Below are 19,498 nucleotides of genomic sequence, written 5' to 3'. Positions count from 1 at the left end.
TTATTCAATGCAGTCATAATGTGGTGCAATATTAAGAGATTACATAAATACCCTTGCTGAACCTGTATGCTGTAGTCTCCTCCACATTGCCTATACATCTCCCATACACCAAAAAAAGAAATAGGTCAACAGAATACCTTTATGAAGTATAAAATACAGTTTAAATGTCTTTTTGAAGTTATCTAAAACACAACCAGTGTGGGGAATCTCTAGGGAGAAAGCTGGATACAAGTGTTCTGTCATCAGAGGCTGTGAAAAATGTTAGCAATTTCAAGATATATCAGCATTATCCAAGTACAACTGTGTCAATTCAGGAGTTGATACTAAAACACTTTCATACACTGTTAAATTTTATTATGAAAAACTAATTGTGAAAATACAGAAGAGTTCCATCAAGTAGGTATGTTTTTCAGAGTCAATAACCAGACTCAAGTATTTAGGAGACACTTTTAATGTTCTCTTCCTCTTGGGCATGAACATGCCAGGTTCAGCTTTATTCTGTGTAATAACTGTTTAACATATCATGATGCTCCTCAAATATATCAGATCATTCCAGAAAAATGTACTCTTACTGACTGCAACACACACAAATCACAGACATTAGTTCAAAAATTTTAATAAAATATACCCAGATACATTTCATCCTCTGTCCATAGCTACACTGTAGATTTCAAAGAAATACGTATTTTTAAGAAACTGGGGAGAAGAATTGAGCCACTGATGTTGGTATTGAACATAAGTGAAAATCCAGTTTGTTAAATTTGTCAAATCAGTCTTACCATCCACCACTTAACATAACCATTGCCAATTCTTAGAAGATGCTAAAATATTTACAATAAATAAATAAATTACATGAAGTAAATGCTTTACAGTTTCCTGAATCAAATGAGTAAAATCAAGAGTACCAATGCAAATCACGTATAAAATAATTCCTTCCAGCAAAGGAATTACAGGAGGAGGCAAACATGCAATAGTCTATTGCATCCCATAACTTCAAAAACAGTACATACACACACCTACAAAGGCCAATACAATTTTTAAATTTTCTTTTCTGCATGAGGTTGGATGTGGTCCAAAAACAAGTAAATGCAGCAGCATGCATTCTTCTTTGTCACCATGGTTTAAGGTAGGGAAAATCCTCTTTACACCAGCTAGTACTGGGAAGTACATAACATACTCAGCCTTGAATAAACCAAATCAAGAACATTCAGCTCCACAGAAAAGCTTTCTAACACTAGGCTCCTACTACCTGCCACAAGGACATCTTTTCTAGCACTCATCCCTGTAAAATTCCCCCCTGCTTTTATTTGTGTGGTACAGCATTGCTTAGAATACAAAACTGGTTTCCAAATTGCAACATTTCTAATACTGCTAAATACATCTTGCTGGTTCTGAAATGGCAGAGGAGACCTTCCTGTGTAGCTGTCTGAAGACAGATGCATTGTTCTTGCAAACAGAGAACTTGTACAGAACAAGAATGAAAGGCTGTTTAAAAGTGTGGTCTGCCAAGCTCAGCTTCTGCAGACCTGGCAAGGATCTGAATGCCAAAATCACTGCATTATGTTCAAATCAGTTTATTCCATTTAATTTTTAAATAATAACAGATGCCTAATTACTAGCTTAAAAAGCAGCAGCAGGTAACTCCTGGAATGGTGATAAAGCTAAATAACTGACAGCTTGGAACCCGTATAAAACATGGGTGTCATCTCCAAAACTGTCATTCTTAAAATTCATCTAATGAAGCCTTGAAGATCAAGTGCAAAAAGTGTTTAGAGCTAGCTAATGTTTATTTTGATGTGTCACCTGGTTTTGACTCCAGGAAAGTGACCACATTTTGGCAAATAAAGATGTTAGCCAACAGCAGGTCCACAGTAACAGAAAGCTTTTTTTAAAAAAAACTTCAAGTAATTTATTCATCAATATCATTTGAGCATTGATAGTGTAGCTTTACAGAAAAGTCTCCTAAAAGAAACAATCAGTTGAGGTGCAGGAATTGTTTCATAAGTTCATATGTGGTAAAAGCCACAGCCTGGGAAGGGATACAACGAATGTAATTCAAGGATAAACCACGGTACAGTCCTCTTCGTACTCCATGTTGTTGATACACGTATTTCAGTGTCTGCACCATTGTACTGGAAAAATAAAAACTCAAATCAGTAGTGGAGACATATTCACTATCAAAATCATTTTTCTTTAAACACAAGACACTTTTTATTTGGGTTTTAAGAGACATATGGAGAAAAACCCATGGCATTCCACACAGCAAAGCCATATTTGACTAAAAATACAAGCTGAACATTCACAAGAGATGTGGGCCCAAGGGCTGGGAATTGGAAACAGGACAGTGCAGTCCCAGCTAAACAAGTGCTGGTCTGAAAACACCTGCCCTACAAGACATGTTAAGGTATTTTACACCAGAATGGCTCCATGCCTAACTGGCAGAAAGGAGCTGAGAAGCATCAATGCCTTTTACAAATAATCATCTGAGTATATAATATTTGACCTTATTAAAAGCAGAAGTTGCACTGTATATGCAAAGAGAACTTTCCTCTCATGCTTGTATTGAAACTAAGCAAACAGATGTGAAATGGTTGGTATTTCCAGGCTACTGAAGACAGTGCTCCTGGAGAGCATCTTCCATATGTTCCAAAGCTTTGAGATTTCCTGCTTGCTTTATCCTCTCATCCTCTAGAGTTATACCTGTGTCTGTCCTTCGAGGCACAGCTTTCTATAGTCACAATAAAATTGTTAAATTGGGACTGTAAAAGTAGTCCTCACAAATGTAAAAAGTAAAACCCTGGGAACAACAAACACATTTTTATTTTAAAAATATCAGGAGTGGAAAATAGACAAGGAAAAAAGAAAAGGGCTGGTAAAGAAAACAGAGCCTTCACAGTAAAGCAACGTTCAGGTTGTTTGTGAAAGGTCACTCAGGCTGCTCTTGGTAAGATCCAACTTTCCACACAGGAGGTTCACAGTGAATTGCACTGGATACAGACATACACAATTCCACAAGATAGAAACTAACCAAGAGAAAACTGTCCCAGAATTGAATTATTGAATTTGATTTGATATTCAGAAAGTTTCTCAAGATGAGACCTGATTTAATACTATTATGATTTTTAAGTTATTATAGTGCTTCCACTTCTGCTGAAGGAACTTCAGTAATGTGTGGGCTATAGATTACTGCCAAGTGCAAAAGAGCTCAAATAAAAGCAAAAATCATCTTATGGAACAGATTCTGCACCATTAAAGTACTCTGAAACCCTTTCATTTCAGTAGAAGCATTCTGTCTCTCTCTAGAGATCTTGCTGATAAAGGTAACACAAGTTGCATTATAATACAAAAAACCTATTTTACTAATACAAATATAGGATTGCCAACAAGCATGCCATTGTTATTTCAGGTATTTTTTAAATCCCAGATTGATAATGGCAGCTTTTTTCTGTGAGGAAACTCCTTTATTAAAAGGATGAAGAAATCAACAGCGTATTAGTTCAGGAGGTGGGGGTAGTTTGCTTATTTTTAAAGTTTAAAATTAAGAACTGAACTCAGTCATCCAAGAACTCAATACAGATGCAAAGGCAATACTTACAGGCACTTTTCAGAGTCTGGGAGAACTGCTCCTAACTGCATTCGCCTACGAGTTACATCCAGGGGATACCTGCAGAGCAGATATTGAAACAGCAGCTCAAGCAGATATGTTTGAATATTGCTTAAACAAACAAAGAAGTCCACGTGCAACCTCCAAGCTCCCTTTTCAGTGAGTCAGGAATCCAGCTGAGATTCTCAACACAGCTGGAAGTTCTCCAAAAAGGGAGACTCCCCTTACACAACCAAAACCAGCAAACCAGAGCTCCTAATATATTCCATTTGGCACTAGTAAGGAAGATACATGGAGATCAGATGAGAGTATAAAACAGTCTGTACAATGCTGGAGGGGGAAAACACCTGCATCGAAAATAAAATTAACAGTGGAAGGATTAATAGGCAGTGATATTTGCAATGCAGTGATTTAGTGAAAAATCCATGCCATGTAAGTCCATTAAATTAACTTAATTTATGGACAAAATAAAATAGAACAAGGACAGGGTGAGAAAGGAAAAAACAAGCAAAGTAATAAAAATGCCAAATACAATATCTAAGACTTTTTTGTTTCTTAATCCTATGGCTTCACAGGTTACATAGATTTGAAAGTAAATTGGAATGATAAAATTATGAAAATTACATTCAGGGTCAAAATTTTTTAGCTTTCCAAGCAAGCTAAGAAACAAGATTATTACTAAAAGAGATTCCAGTGGATATTAGGAGATTTGCCTAAATTTTTTTAATTGTCTCACTGGATAACTCTTAAAAGACCCTAAAGATTAAATAGATATTTAGTAAGTGAAACACCAGGAAATACCTGAATTTCAGTATTTGCTTATTTGACTGAGATCAAATTGTGTCAGATCCAAGTTTCTTTAGCACAAACAGCTGCAGAGATGAAACCAGCCCCATACCCAAACTTACGATATCGTCTGAGCTATTGCTCCAGCTATGCCACCACACAGCAGATTTACATGTGTTTTCAAAACTAACACTTCGGGGTTATCTAATGAAGGCCGTCCAAGCAAGTTAGGTGCTTGAGCAAGTCCAATGCTCTTTAAGGTACCAAAGGTAAAAAATGAAAAACCTAAAAGGAAATTTAATTTTATGTACTTTCATAAAAAAGCAAACTATTTGTTGATGTATCATCATAAACAGAAAGCTGCATTTACAAAATGAAACTATTTTCCAGTTCTTTTGGAAGTTTTTTCTTAAGCAGAAAAACAGATAAACAATATTTGAACTTTTACAGTAACTTCTGTCCAAATGAATTTGTGTTTATACGTAATGCTACAAGAATACATGCAATAAGCTAGACTGAGTTTTAAGTTACTGGGTCGCTGTCAAGAATCTTTCCTTGCTCTTAAGATATTTCTAACTGAGGGACATCTCTCAGCTTTTAAAAAAGAGTAATTCAGCAGGGCTGTTCTGCTCCTCTGTGCCACATCACCGCTGCTTTACATGCAGGAGTATTTACAGAAAAGCCGCCAGGAGATGGAGCCAACACAGAGCCTCTGAGGCCCCATTTACCCAGCACTCCTCCCACGGATCTGCCTGTTGGAGAGAAACAGCCTCCATGTTTCCTTGGGGGACAACTGGGAAGCACAACACAACCACTAGTTTACTTTTCTCACTCCCAGCTCCAAATTGCACAAAAGCTAGGCTTTGACTATTGAAGACACTTTTTAAGGAGCATCATTGAAGATGATTTGGACAGAAGCTAATTAACTAGCTGTGCAAATACATTTAAACAAATTTAGTAGGGCACAGAACTGCTGAAGGATTGCCACGTTCTGGCTTTAACTTACCTGCATATGGTGCCATTCCCACCACAGTTGGCATCAGCCCTCTGTAGAATCCACTAAAACCACCTTCCTTTGAAAGAAAAACACAGCAGCATTTGTGGCAAGAAATACATACAGACTCCCACGAAAGCAATCTGACTAGCACCATCTACCACCAAGGAGCTCATGTCATGTTCTGCTTCCCGTGCCTGAAGAACTGGAGGGACAACTGCCTGGTTCATAGGAGATAAATAAGTGAAAACGAAGGGGAAATCTACACCCAACATCATAACTGGAAACATCTATGCATTATACAAAGCCCTCCTCCCCAAATCTTTTTGATAATGTTACTACTTTTCTTGAAAAACAGCTTCTCTGCTGTTTCTGACCACCCATTTACATAAGCCTCAGCTACAGCTCACCAGCCTAAGTCAAAAGCAGCATCCAAATAACTTTATACATTAAAAAATTCAAAGTGCACGCAATGCACCAAGCCATTATGTTCAATGCAGTGCAACATTATTTTAAAGAGCATACTTTGCTTTGACAGAACTGAAGATTAAAAGAAAAAATACCTTTGTGTAAATCATCTTGAATGCATGGATAATTCCCATGTACTTGTGTTCCCCTTTTACTTGGAACGCCAGGCGAACTCTAACCATATCAAGAGGGTAAGTACAAATCACTGCTGTAATACCTTTATTAAAAACAAAAACAAAACAAGCAAACAAAACTCACCTACACCTTATCTGATTCTAGGATTATTTTGAAAAGTAAAATTTCCTTTTCTGGCAGTGAATACAATAGCATATACAAACTATTTTGTTAAAGAAACACTTAAAGTCACTTATAACCAGTAAACAGGAACACTAACTCCAGCAACACACAAAGGATTTATGGTGGTACTTGGTGTTCACTGAAGCAGCACACCTAGGCCAAGATTTTCCAAGATTTATGGACCTGACTATATTCACCTGAGCAATCTTATTGAAATTCATAGCTCCTAAGAATCAGGCTAGTCAAGTACATCAGCTTTACTGGATTGCAACCATGAAACCTAATCCTACCATACTGAAAAAAAAACTTCAAACCACCAAGTGTACATGTTCTATTCCAAAAAGGTTCTGCCAGAATTTGCTGTGATTACTGGGTAGAGATGCATCTATCTACTGTATCTGCAGATACTAAACATACTCTAATGACACACTAAATACATAATTACATCTAAGATAGAGCCAGGCTCACACTCAAGAGAAGTACATAACTGTATTGCATTACTGCAGTTTAATAGTTCATGTTACATCGACACTTCTATTTTAAAACTGAGCAGAAAAGCTTTCTGCACTTAAGATGTAAAATAAAAAGGGAAAAAAAAAATCAAATCTTAGAACTCATCCAGTTAGGAGCTGCTTCAAAACAGCTTAAATGCTGACCAACTTGCAATTTTGGAAACAACTCCAGTACAGAAAAGAACAATCCTAACAGTTGCTGAGTACCAAATTCTTTCCAACTGCCAGGTACTGAGGTAAACCACTCAATCAATGGTTGACAAATTTTTTGGAGGGAATAGTTAAAACTATTGAGTAACAACAGTGGTCAATTTTCTGATGGTATACCACAGTCACCAAAAAAACAAAAAACAACTATAAAAAAAAATCTGGGGAAAAGCAAAAAGAAAGTAAAAACTTTTCTAATTGGCACTGTTTTCTAGCAACTGCTTTGAGTTAGCTAAATGTAACTTGAAAAATTGGTCCTGTAGAAGATAAGCACACTTTTTATGCTCGCAGGAAATTGTCACTTCCTCTTAAGTTTTAATAGTCTCTTAATGACATGTCTTTTTGTAGCTGTATTATCTCCCTTCCTTTCTTCAAGGCCAAGAGAAATCCATAACAGAGGGAAGAATAAAGCAAATACAAACCAACAACAAAATCCAAACACAACACAACTCCTGCAAACAAGCTCTTCATAATTTTTATGCCTAGAGTTTAAAAAAAAAAAAAAAAAGACAAAAAAACCACCACTGCTCTGATAAGTTGAATTATTTGAAAAGTATCAGGATTAGATGGTGAGGAAAAAAAACCCCACTAAGTGAGCTATCCAAAAATCTGACACTGGTCAACTGACAATTGAAATCCCACAACCTTTTGTGGGATTCTGGATTATCCCACCAGTAATTCATTTTAGAAGACAAAAACACCTCTTTCAGAGATTTTGGACATGTCCTCTGAACAAAAAACAGACATCTGCAGGTTATTTCTGAAGTTGCCTCACCCACAGAATTCAAAAGTTGGAAGCTGCATAACACTAGAGCAACTTCAAGACTGTTTCCACTGACTTACATGAAATGCAACCCCTCAGTCTAGAGCCTTTTCCTAGTGGATTGCCTGAGATGTCCAGAAATATCATAAAATAGATTAATTCAAGCACTTAAAAAAAAAAAAATCAAGGGGGCAGGAAGCACTTTCACAGAGCTCAAGAGTGCACAAGAAAGTCACTCCACTTCAGAAAACAGACTTTACCCCCTCTTCTTTTTCCAATCATGCACTTCTATCTCTCCAGGAACTTCCTGTGAACAAAGGCTAGCAACAGACCAACCAAGAGCTTGGTGAATGCACAATTTAGTGAACACAGTATGAAAATAGCACAATTTAAAAAAAAAACCAAAAAACACAGATAAAATGGAAAGAAACAGCATTTAGTAAGGATTTAAATAGGTTTTTTTTTTCCTTAAAATCCTCTAGCCATCAATTTCTGCAAGAAAAATGAAAGTAGTAAAAAGGGGATTTGGGACATCAGCCACAATATATACTGTCATGTAGCAACAAGGAGAAGCATGTTACTGCTTTACTGTTCATATAAGGAAAATGTACACACAAGGGGTCAAGATTTCTTTTAGGGCTCAAGAAAGACACTATCCTTTCCAAGAGGAATGTCAGCCAGCTGTGAGACACAAAGTCATTGTGGTAAAGTCTACAAAATTACTCATCTCACTTCATACTATATTCATACATACTCATAACATACTATGTTATGAGAAGTCAGACCACAGCATCTTAATGCTTGAAAAAGCAAAATCTATCCCCATTAATGACAGCTAAGCCAAAAATCTCTCCTGGAGTAGGTTAAACAGGACAGATTCAAAAGTGTATCAACAGTTCAGAGATACATACAGCAATTCCCACTGTCTGACCTGAAACAATCATAACAGAGACATGTAGCTCCCTTCAAAGAGCCCCTTCCTCAAAACCACCAAACTTTGTCACTGCCAAGCCAGGGAAAGACCATTCTTCACTTCCCATATTGTCCTCAAGCACCTCCTGACTACTCTTGGGGACAAGATACTGGGTTACACAGACTAAAGTAGCAACAGCAAAGCACATTAGACTGTCCTTGATTTGCTTCCCAGGCTTTGGGAGTTAACAATAAGATTATCTCTACAGGGATTCATCTGTATCCCAATTTCCCTACTATCTCTTTGTTCTTAGCAATTTTGTTTCTTTGGAAATAAAAAAAATAAAATAAAAAAACCCAAAAAAAAAAAAAAAACCTATCTGAAACAAGATAAAAACACAAGTGACACACATTTACATTGCAAACACAGTTGGTATGCTAGTGTTTTTGATCTCTGTATCATGTTCTTTGTACTTTATCAGTAGCTGCAGAGATCAAATTAAGCATGCCAGGAGATTCCAAGGAATAAAGCTGAAAAAGTGATAAGCACAAGACACAGCCTTGAACTGCAGAAGATCTGCTTCTTAGCTAACAAAAAGATTCATTTATCCAAGCAGCATCTTCTGAACAAAAACTTCAGAAACTACCTACAGAGAAATTGCTGATGACAAAAAATATTTATCATACAGGTTAAAGAATGCCTAATATATCAGTCCTGATATTTCTTTATATCCAGTATGTAATTCTGTTCCCCTCCACAGTGCATCCAAAGAACTAGACCAGACTTTTTAATATGGTGACTGAAGTAGGTAACTTAATTACATTTAATTACTATTTAAAATTGAGACAGCCAATATCCTTCTAGATAGTACTGGGTCAGTACTGTTTTCAATCACTTTTAGTAAAAGTAAAAAGCTAAAAACAAAAACATACTTCCTGTATTGGTTTAATGGGACTTGAGTTTATTCTAGATAACATCTAGTCTTTTTTGGCTTTGTTATTTTGAAGTTAATCAAGTGAGGAAATAGACATTTCTGTGGTTTAATTTGGATTTCTCTATTAGAAAACCTGGAAAATTAATTTGTAAAATCTTCTTGTGATGTTTTATTTAATGTTGCTTGTTCATTTTTGTTATTTAATAATTTTCTTTCCTAAAACCCACCCACCTCTATGATTTCTCTTCTGCCCAGTTCTGTGTTTCCTTAGAAGAAGCTATACACTGCTTATCTGTTAAGGAAGTGTTACAGCTGAAATTTGAATCACACAAGACTCAGGAAATTCAGAGTTAGAGTTTCCACAGTAACTTTAACTTGGTCTCCTTAAATATATGCATTACAATAGGCTTTTATTTTCTCTCCCTCCACTACCCCCATTCTCACTGCCTTGTTTTCTTTCCCCTGTGGATATGCTTTTGGTCCTGTTTATCACTTACAGAAGACACATGTTTCCCTGATTCAGGTCTGCTGATCACTAGACAGGTTGGAAACACTGACATAAACAACATGTAAGTACAGTGGGTACAGAGAAGTGAAAGCAGACAGCTGCCTGGCTAGATAGTGTAGAGGGGACAAAAAGTTCTAGGAAATACAGGTTATCTACTATTACTTATTCTCAACTTCTTAGTACTGCATCCCATGAAACTGTGAAGACCCCTCTGCACCAACTGGGGTTTGTGCAGCACATCATCTTTAGCAAGATGTGGAAGAAACAGAAAAATACTCTTTATTGGAGCCAGCACAGGGAGGAAAGCAAGAAATATTACCAATTGCTTTTAAGCCTTGTCTTTTTTATTTGCAAACCTAGAAAACTTCTGTGCCAGATTTCAAACTGCTCTTCTTAGTGCCTCCTTCCTCCCCTATATCTCCTTGATATGCTTAAGCTAAACCCTCTGCCTCTATTATCTAAAGAATATCCCAAGAAGCAGGTAATGCCACCTAGTAAACAACTAGTGAGACACATGTCACACTATATATATACTGGACTGCTGGGTTCATTTCACTCCCAGTCAAGCTCAGTTCCTCACTTTTGGGGCTCTAAAAATCAAGCTATTGAGTATATTGCACTTAAACACACCCCCCAAATCAGCTGCCAGATAGCTTTGTATATTAATTTATTTCTGCTATTCTAACCACACAAACCAGATTTAACCAGTAAGGTGCTTACAACAATGCCAGATGCTATTAATTTATTTACAGGAAGAATTCCACCCCATCCAACACTGACTGGTTAAGCTGATTATTCAGTGTTTTCACAGCACCTCTCAAGTCAGGTTCCCAGACTCTAACAAAGCTCCTGGAAAAGCTAAAAATAATAATAATCTTTTTGGGGGAAAGTGAATTGCAAAATGTTCCTTAGAACAGTTAAAGCCAGGGGAAAAGAAAAAAAGGAAGGAAAATAAAAAACTATGGATCTGGGGGTTTTTTGACTTTTCAGATAGAAAACCAGCCAAGATCTGGAATGTATCTTAGCAAACAGGTTTCATTAGTTTTTAGGACTCTTCTCATTGTTTAATTTCATTCTCTTTTTCCTCTGACACCAAACAAAGCAAGAATACTTTAATGAGATCTTTCTAGTTTAATTGAAGGTAGTATTAAAAAATCCCAGTACTTTTTTCCCATTGGAAGCAAAATACGAATATCCAAAACTATTTAAGGACTGTCACTAGACTGTTTTACAAATTAAAAGCACACGAAGAATCACTTCAATTAAAACTCAGTCCACTATTACTTACCTTCCCCTGTTTTTTCCTTAGCTACTTTTGACCCAATGACTAGCAAGATGAAGACAAATATATAATCATACGATACACTGGGAGTTTACTGGGTTTTTCTGCTGCTATTGCACTAACCAGTAAATGAAAGACTTTAACATTCACAAATATAATCTAAAGAGCATCATGACAATCCTGCACTGGACGTGGAAAAGTACAGACCTTTCTGGCAAATCCAAAAAAAACCAGCTCATTTAAGAAGTTGCAGTTCTCTCTATTTCTGTGGCCTTGTATTCAACCTAGCAGCATTGGCAGAGGGGCTGATGAGCTAATTCTACCAGAACCTGCAGCTTCATATTGATACACTGGATTTTACACTTTTTAAATGCCATAAAAAAAAGACTATTTAAAAAAACCTGTGCTTTGCAACATAGCACAGAATTCACTGCTGGCACAAATATTTTTTAAAGAATACTCTTAAACAAACAGATTTCAATTAGGCAACGACATTAAATTAACCATTTACTAGTATATTTGCTTAATACAAATGTGCAGGAGTTTGACCCAACACTACATCAAATCACCTTCTGAATGAATATTAACTTCTCAACAAAAGGAATGTCTGAAATCCAAGTTCAAAACTATACCTGCCATGGATCCAGCCATTAATCGATGGACATGCCCGGAAATCCCAAGTTGTTTCTTTATTACCTACACAACACACAACATTTACACTAGTCAGGTATCAGAAACGACAGGGAAACACACAGCAGAAAGTTTATTAGCACATTAATGCAAACTCTGCAGCAGTTTCCAAGAAATTCACAATGCTACAAATTCAATCCAGAACTTCTAATTACTGTTAGAATTTTTTAACACTGCTGCTGTTTCCAATTTCTTATTAAAAACATGGAAGTACTAAATTTCTACTAACAAAGCAAAACAATGAGTTGAAAGTATTTGTACAGTTCACTTCAGAAACTAGATTGTTTATTTAGTTATCATTAATGTGTGTTAAACAAGGCAAACTGAGTATGTAGAGAGCAAAGGACACTGAACAAAGTTGAAAAGTAGGAATTCAATTTTTCTTACATGCACATCATGTGAAACACTCCCATAAAGTTTTTAACTGGATCAAAAGAAAAAAAAAAAGAAAAAGACAAGAAAAAAGGAGAAATAAAAAGGAAGAGAAAAACGACAACATTTCAGAGCAAGAACTTGCTAAGTTAATTATGGCCTGGAAAGAATCTAGAAATTAGTTTCCAGGCTTTTATTAAATTACTGAGACTTTCACTTTCTGCTATAAAAATAATTTCATATCTTCCTCCTTTAAGAGGTTTTTTTTTTCCTTTTATATATCCATGCAAAATATTGTGAAGGTTTCTGATCAATTAATAGGTAAAAGCAAGTGCTATGATGCTAACTGGGTTCTTGAAATTGCAGATTCAGAAATCATTTCAATTTTATAGCATGGCATGCAGTCTTTTGTTCCACACGACATGAAACATGCAGAGATCAACAGCGTTCATGATTACAGCACAAAAAAAATGAAAGTACAAAACCCATCATAGTAACTCCTTTGTATCATTCTTCTGAGATTGACTCTTAGGGAAGGGAATCACAATTTCAACCCCATTGTCCTCAGTAAATACTGTACCATTTACTTGGCTGGGTACTAAATCTGTGCTTTCAAACATGAGATTTCTCCTCTCTAATAGCAAAATGGTATTTTTTACCACAAACAGCAATGTTTAAAAACACATTCATGCTAACAATTGACCTCCATGAGATGTTGCAAAGATTTACTATGAAAGGGCAAATGCAGGAAAACAGAAAAGAATCCACAAATCTTGCAGAACTCGGAAATGAGCATTTTTATCTTCAAGGTCATTTTTATCTACAGCCTGACATAATAATTTGTCAGGTCAAATATAACAGTGATATCCAAACAGACTTTCAAGTTTAAGTAATTTTATCCAATTAAGAATCCCAACATTAATACAATAAAGTTGTTTCGTTCTACATTTTTTCCTACATTATTCACAAAAGGCTACCTTATAGCAAAACAAATAGCAGTAGACTTTAAGCTACCTTTTGTTTTCTTAAAAGAAAGAGTATTATTCTCAACAATACAAACATTTAGAAGTCAGTGTGAATTTTTCTTAAGCAACATTGCAAAAGCTTCCCTGTCACCCTGGTATTTTTAATGAGTAAATTCTGATAAAATTAAGCAACCTTAGAAAAAATGTGCAGAAAAAATAAGACATAGAAGCTTCAGTGTTAGTTTCACTCACTCAACTGTATTCATTGCAGGCAGGAAAAAAAAAAAAAAAAGAAAAATTTAGCTACCTTTTTATATTGGTCAAATGCCATGAATTGAATAGCTCCATATGGAAAGATTCTAATCATCATGGCCCCATTTCCTTTATACAGCCCAAGGTAACCTTCCTTTTTGGGGACAGCACACAACGTAGAAAATACTCCTGCAGCAACACAAAAACCAGCATTTAATGGAGTGGGGAAGAAAAAAAAAAATGAAGGAAATGCTACCGTAAAGAAAGCAAGTATATAAAGCCAAGACTGCATCAGGTTGCTCATGTAACTGTGGCAAATCCACTTTCACTGCCCAAACACTGCCAGAAGGGGAGAGCCTTAAGGTCAGGTTTTATCACTCTTCTCATCTCCCAGACTCCACCCACAGCAGCCAGCAACACAAGGGAGAAAGCTGGCTACCTTACAATTCAGTCCATTCTAAATAAATAAATAAACTTTAAATTCTAAAGCCATGCCAGAACAATCTGGTATTGCTACATGCTAAATTACAGATTAAATGCCATCACTGAGGAAATCAGGTAAACATGTTGAAGACTCATTACTCACAACTTAAACGTCTCACACTGTCTCAGAGCTGTTGCAACAAGAAGCAATCCTACTTGCTTTTAACTGGTGAGAAATAATGCAAGATCACACAAAGTTTGGGCAAAACCTACAGCTTTACTACAAACATTAGCTACACACAGTTGCTATAAATTTCACTTTTTAATTTGATTCTATAAAAGAATTCTGTGACAGTCAGTTTTAATTCATATGCAACTAGTATATAAAATCAGAAAATGAAAAAGACATCTCGTTTTCAGTTGGGAATAGAAGGGTGGCTGACAAACTTGCATTTGAAATTTAAACAAAACAAGTACCTATTAGTTTCTGGGATTCTAAGAATATGAACAGATTAGTGCACCTTGTCACTATATCATTGTATATTAATATATACTTACATATTTAAGAGCAAATTTACTTTTAAGATGTCATGCTTATCGTATGTCTCTGAACTTACTTAGGCCAAAACTAGAGTTTCTCTCTACCCTGTAATGATGAGTTGTTACTGTTTCTATTTCTTAGAACACACCCAAGATCCACATGGCTCAAGCTCCACAATGCAAGGGTAAAAACAGGTGGTGAGGACCTGGATGAACTGACTCATGGTGTCTCTGCACTTTCAGGTACCTTAGCCACATAATTCTCCTTTTTTGCCTACATGTAACAGACACATATTCAAGTCAGACACAGTTCAAGTAATCAGCATCATATCTGACTCCCAAAATAGGGAAGAACATAAGATTTTACTTGCCAGTTATGGCACAGTACAAGGCAAATTGAAAATGAAGATTTAAAAATCTCAGTCAAACCAATTATTTTACCCTTCAATTCTTAGACTTGAGTGTGTATTTGTGTCTGTGTTACTAAAACACATTGCTTGTATTTCCCTTTTTGCTACAGTGAACATATATATCTACTGAATTTTATGATTTAGTGATGACTTACTTTTCTAACTTCTATAAAACATTATCTTTAGTGTCTAAGTTAATAGCAAGTTTAGTTACATGCAAAATTCGCCAACTCTATTTTTTCCCCTGACAATTGCAACACTTAAATTTTAGAGCAAAAGTTATGAGATGTTTCAGTACCATCTGACACAAATGGCTCAAATAGTCTGCACAAGAGGGCACAGTTAGAGCCCACAGAGAACAGCTCTGGGCATGTGAGCTGGCACTCACCATGACACACCACAGACCAAATCCAGACCACCTGCACCTCACACCAGGCAAAAGCCTCTGCTCCCTCCAACTGCCAGCAGCCATGTCTCTGAAAAGCAGGGATCCCCACGGCCCCTGGGAACTGACACTTGAGTTCTCACTGAAATGATCCAAGCTTTGAAGTTATGATTACCCATCTCCTGCTGGCTACTGTAAGCAGATCGAGCCTAGCTCTTAGATGCCTTAGTGAGGATTATTCTGACATCTCAATCTAACATTGACTTAACCACAACTTACACACTTGTTTTTCTTCTCAGACATTAACCAAACACAGCACACAGCCTGACCAGACAGATACAGCCTCGTCTGATAAGCACCTTTTTTATCAGCCTCATCACTGAGCAAATTAATATACACAAACCACACACATACTGCATTTAAAACCAAAAATTAGACACGTTGCAGCCATCTTACCTAGATGTTTGTAATGGTGGTTATGAGCTTGCAGCAAAATCTTTACTCGATCCAGTGGTGCAGTAGTTGTTTTGGCACAACATCCTGCAACACCTTTCCGAAAGAGAAACAGAAAAGTGACAGGATGAAAAATGCTCTTTAGGTTAGCAGTTAAATAAGGGATTATTCTAATGTAGTTAACTCAGTCAGGAAGTGGAAAAAGCCCAAATGACAAGTAAACAGTTTCTATTAGATGCCACAAAGCCCTTGAACCCTTAGCGAAATATTTAAGCTACTTTTCCTGTTTACAAAAACCCAGGCCGCTGTCTATCTCAGCTGCTAAGGTCATTGCAGAAGGAACTTCCCTGAAGTTACTCAAGAGTTTTCTATCCTGTTTCCTCCTTTCCTTTTGTGGGAAACAGCCCTTGCTGATCTTCCCAAGGAGGTGGGCTAGGCGTCTGCCGTGTACCCTGTGCTATTTCAGGGAGCGAGACCCAACAGCGAGTGCGGTATGATGTACAAACTAAACAAACACAACCTTCTCTTACCCCCAGCACATCAGAGAGCTGAGACAACACCTTACAGGAAGAATAAATAGGCTTTTTCCTCTAAGAAGTTACTAATGCGGCGTTGTGTCTCGCCCCTTCACAACCACCTTCATCTTCTCAACAGCAGTCTCAGACAACAGAGGGTTAGGGCTCTGGGAACAATCAACTGGCGGCTGACCGGGGCTCCTCGCTGGTTCTGACACACGTGCGAGTCACGGGCGTGCACCGCGCCACCCGCGTTAGCCCATTAGGGGAAAAAAGGAAAAGCGAGCTCCCTGCTTGCCCAGGCGACGAGAGCGGCGGCAGTTTCACCGGGGACAGCGCCACCGAAGCCCGCCCGCCCGGGGCACCCACCTCCGGCGATGAAGGAGCGCAGCCAGTAGAAGTCTCGGCGCGCCGCGGCCGGGGGCAGCGCGGCGCCGGGCCCCGCCGCCGCCGGGGAAGCCATGGGGCAGGCAGGGCAGGGCCGGCTCCCTCAGGCGGCGAGCGGCGGCGCTCCGGGCAGCGCTCGGGGCAGCGCGGTGCCCCCGCCGCGCCGCAGGGGCGGAGCTGGGGGCGGCCCCGCCGAGCCGCGGCCGGGCACGCTGCGGCGCCTGCGGATCGCGTCATTGCCCGGGCCGCGCCTCCGCGGGAAAGGCTGGGCCGAGCCCGCCGGAGCCGCTGCGCGCCCGCTGAGTGCTGCGGGGCGCCATGCGGCGTGGAACCCCGTGTTAGCGCCCCCGGGAACGCTTGCTGCTCCTTAAAAACAGTCCGCGCACCTCGCCAACAAACACGTGCGTTCAGAGCTATGGGCGCACAAAACCAAAACCTAAACAGTCCTAATTAGACTGTACTGTAACACACCTATTCCTTTTTAGCCGTTTAAATAGCTACTTCTTGCTAGAACAGCCACATTTCTTTTATCTAAAATTACGGTTTCATACACAGAAAAAAATACTGGGTATGATTACTTTTATGCAAGTTTCATAATGCATCAGAAAGGAAAACATTGGAAAAAAGAAAAATCAGTGGTTTTAGAGTCTGAAAGGTCAAAGAGTATCATTCTGCAGCTGTCAACATTTTTGACAATTTTTTAGATTTTCTTCAATGTCTCTGTTGAATACGGTGTATAAGGCTTTCCAGGAGGCATTTGACCTTTTGTCTTCAGCTCTTGAAGAAAAACAACCACAGTGCACCCTCTAAATGCTGGTGCATGGACAAAGAGAGAGCACACACCTGATGACTGGTCATAGCTGGTGAGAAAGCTCATGCTGTCAGCTTTTCTATGATTTTTCTACACTTACTCACCTATTCCTTATATACATTTTGCCCTGCATATCTCAGCCTGGGTTTCAAGTGTTTCACATACCAATATGCCTTTTTAAAGCTAGTCTTCTAATACAAAGAAACCAGTCAAACAAATCTCATTGCTTGCACAAGTAAAAGGAATCACTTTCCCAAAAAAAGTCAGAATATTTTTGCTTCCTGCTTGTATCAAAATGCCTTTAAGAAAAACTACTCAATTTTACCTTGAATAGATTACATTTCTCAAAATTAAGCATGTGTCAGAATCGAGAAATCTTTTTTTACTCTATTTGATCATTGCATCAAATGTTTGATAAACAGCTGTTACAATAGTCATTCTCTCTAATAACTAAAAATAGATCTCCTCTACAAAAAATGAAATAAGTCCTTCCAGCAGAAAACTTTCAAGGCTTTTTACCTTTTGGAATACACCTGCAAAATTAATATTCTTCTGTTGAAGTCACTCTAAGTCCCTAATGGAAAGGCAACTGTTCTGTGAGTTATTGAAGCACGTTTTTAAGTAACTGTTGATGCCATTTTCTCCACCCAATTTCTTTTGTCTTGCTGCTCAGGAAAAGCCTCCTCCCACCACAGCAACCATACTGTGTTAGCAGCTCCAGCTGTAGGAACTTAATTTACTGATTTCACACAGAAAAGCTTTGCAACTGCACTAACAGCTGAAAGTCATCAAGTTTCTAGAGTTTCACCACAGACTAGAAAAATCAATAATCACATAGAGGGGCTGTTATTGCTCTTAGCTAAGGGCAGGGTATTTCAAGAAGATATTTTGTCCACCCTCATAATTTAGGTAAGGGTGCCCCATGTGTGCATCCAGTTTAGGAAAGCAAAAAACTTGCATTGCAAAACTAAACAGAACATCTTGTATAGATATACTAACATGCAAGGGAATTCAGCAATGAGCTTTATGTGTCTAGCTTTATTGGGTTTTTAAAAATACCTACTGGCACGAAGTGCCCTGAAAGTCTGTTTTCTTCATTAGCCTCTACTAGTAGTAGTATTAGTAGTTCATTTGCCCTATTAAATCTTAACATTCTCCCAGTTGTCACTTCATCTTTTTACCTTGAAATGTTCACATTACCTTTTACAGAATTTCTCTGGTGACATCTTTTATGACCCCTTCTTAAAAGTAAAGGGCAATTTTAATGTAATTCAGGTTACACTCATGTATGATACTATAGCATCCTCCCCCAGTAAACCAATAATCAGGGGAGGACATTAAACTTCTAATGCTCAGGAGCAGAGCTACAAATTTAAAGGGAAAAAAATCAAGCAGGGAGGTAGTTTTATCAATTACAACTTGCTCCTGAATTTTTTCATGTTAAAAATGCTTGGCTTTCTAGACATATTTTAAATATATATCAATTAAAATAGACAGTAAAGGCTCTTGTTAGGTAAGCTCTGCTCAAAGCAGTGGTTGCTGAAAAGATTATTTTCAGTGTTCTTAAAATGCTGGTATACACCAAGCCCTATTTTGGGACAGCTGTACAAATTACCATCAGGTGCCGTGCCTCTGGGCTGTAAGCTAAGTCTTTAGACTTGCTTCTGCTCTTACTAATTAGTGATCTGATGTAATATCAATCTAGTTGCCTATTCATTTGCCACAAACCCTATCTACAGGCATCAGAAGCACATAACTTTCCCCACATGAGAATCATTCTTCTTCTGCCACAAAAATCACAGCTTGCAGATTACAGCTACTGTAGCAAACCTCAGTTCCTTGGCAGTGTGCTGTCTTCAAATCTCTTTACCCCTGTCAGCAAGCAGACAGAAATGCTTCTCCCTGAAGTGAGATGAGCAAGGAACCAGATAGAACCACAGCACAGGAAGTACCTTCACCAACAGGGCACAGTCCTGCAGCAGCACAGGCAGAGCTGGCAGCTGGGAACAGGCTCCAGCCTTAGTCAC

General features: G+C 38.0%; 2 protein-coding genes across 2 annotated transcripts in view; one reads left to right on the top strand and one right to left on the bottom strand.

Annotated features, from left to right (window-relative positions):
• Positions 1–600: 600 nt before the first annotated feature.
• Positions 601–16,857, bottom strand: SLC25A16 (solute carrier family 25 member 16). Its single transcript, XM_079313011.1, has 9 exons — positions 16,643–16,857; positions 15,762–15,854; positions 13,603–13,736; positions 11,901–11,964; positions 5,948–6,069; positions 5,397–5,463; positions 4,513–4,675; positions 3,596–3,664; positions 601–2,132 (listed from the first exon to the last, which is right to left on the bottom strand). The coding sequence occupies exons 1-9, from the start codon at positions 16,734–16,736 to the stop codon at positions 1,976–1,978; spliced, it is 963 nt and encodes a 320-aa protein (XP_079169137.1). The 5' UTR covers positions 16,737–16,857; the 3' UTR covers positions 601–1,975.
• The window catches only part of LOC306805319 (methylcytosine dioxygenase TET1-like), a 21,216-nt gene continuing 16,281 nt past the window's right edge, over positions 14,564–19,498 (top strand). The window contains exon 1 of the mRNA XM_079312993.1: positions 14,564–14,753. The gene's annotated coding sequence lies outside the window, so the exon portion shown is untranslated. The remainder of the gene's footprint in view (positions 14,754–19,498) is intronic.

This window comes from Erithacus rubecula (genome assembly GCF_903797595.1).
Source record: "Erithacus rubecula genome assembly, chromosome: 9".
In the NCBI taxonomy this organism is placed as follows: domain Eukaryota; kingdom Metazoa; phylum Chordata; class Aves; order Passeriformes; family Muscicapidae; genus Erithacus; species Erithacus rubecula.
The sequence above is the reverse complement of the archived record's forward strand: the minus strand, read 5'-3'. Positions and strand labels throughout refer to the sequence as shown.

What these genes read in the sequence shown, in the direction of transcription:
- SLC25A16 (XM_079313011.1), bottom strand. Translation starts at nt 16,736, where the DNA reads ATGGCTTCCCCGGCGGCGGCGGGGCCCGGCGCCGCGCTGCCCCCGGCC. An exon ending in TCAAGATGATTTACACAAAG is followed by an intron (nt 5,464 to 5,947) that starts GTATTTTTTCTT and finishes TTTCTTTCAAAG; the next exon opens with GAAGGTGGTTTTAGTGGATT. An exon ending in GCAATAGCTCAGACGATATC is followed by an intron (nt 3,665 to 4,512) that starts GTAAGTTTGGGT and finishes TCTGCTCTGCAG; the next exon opens with GTATCCCCTGGATGTAACTC.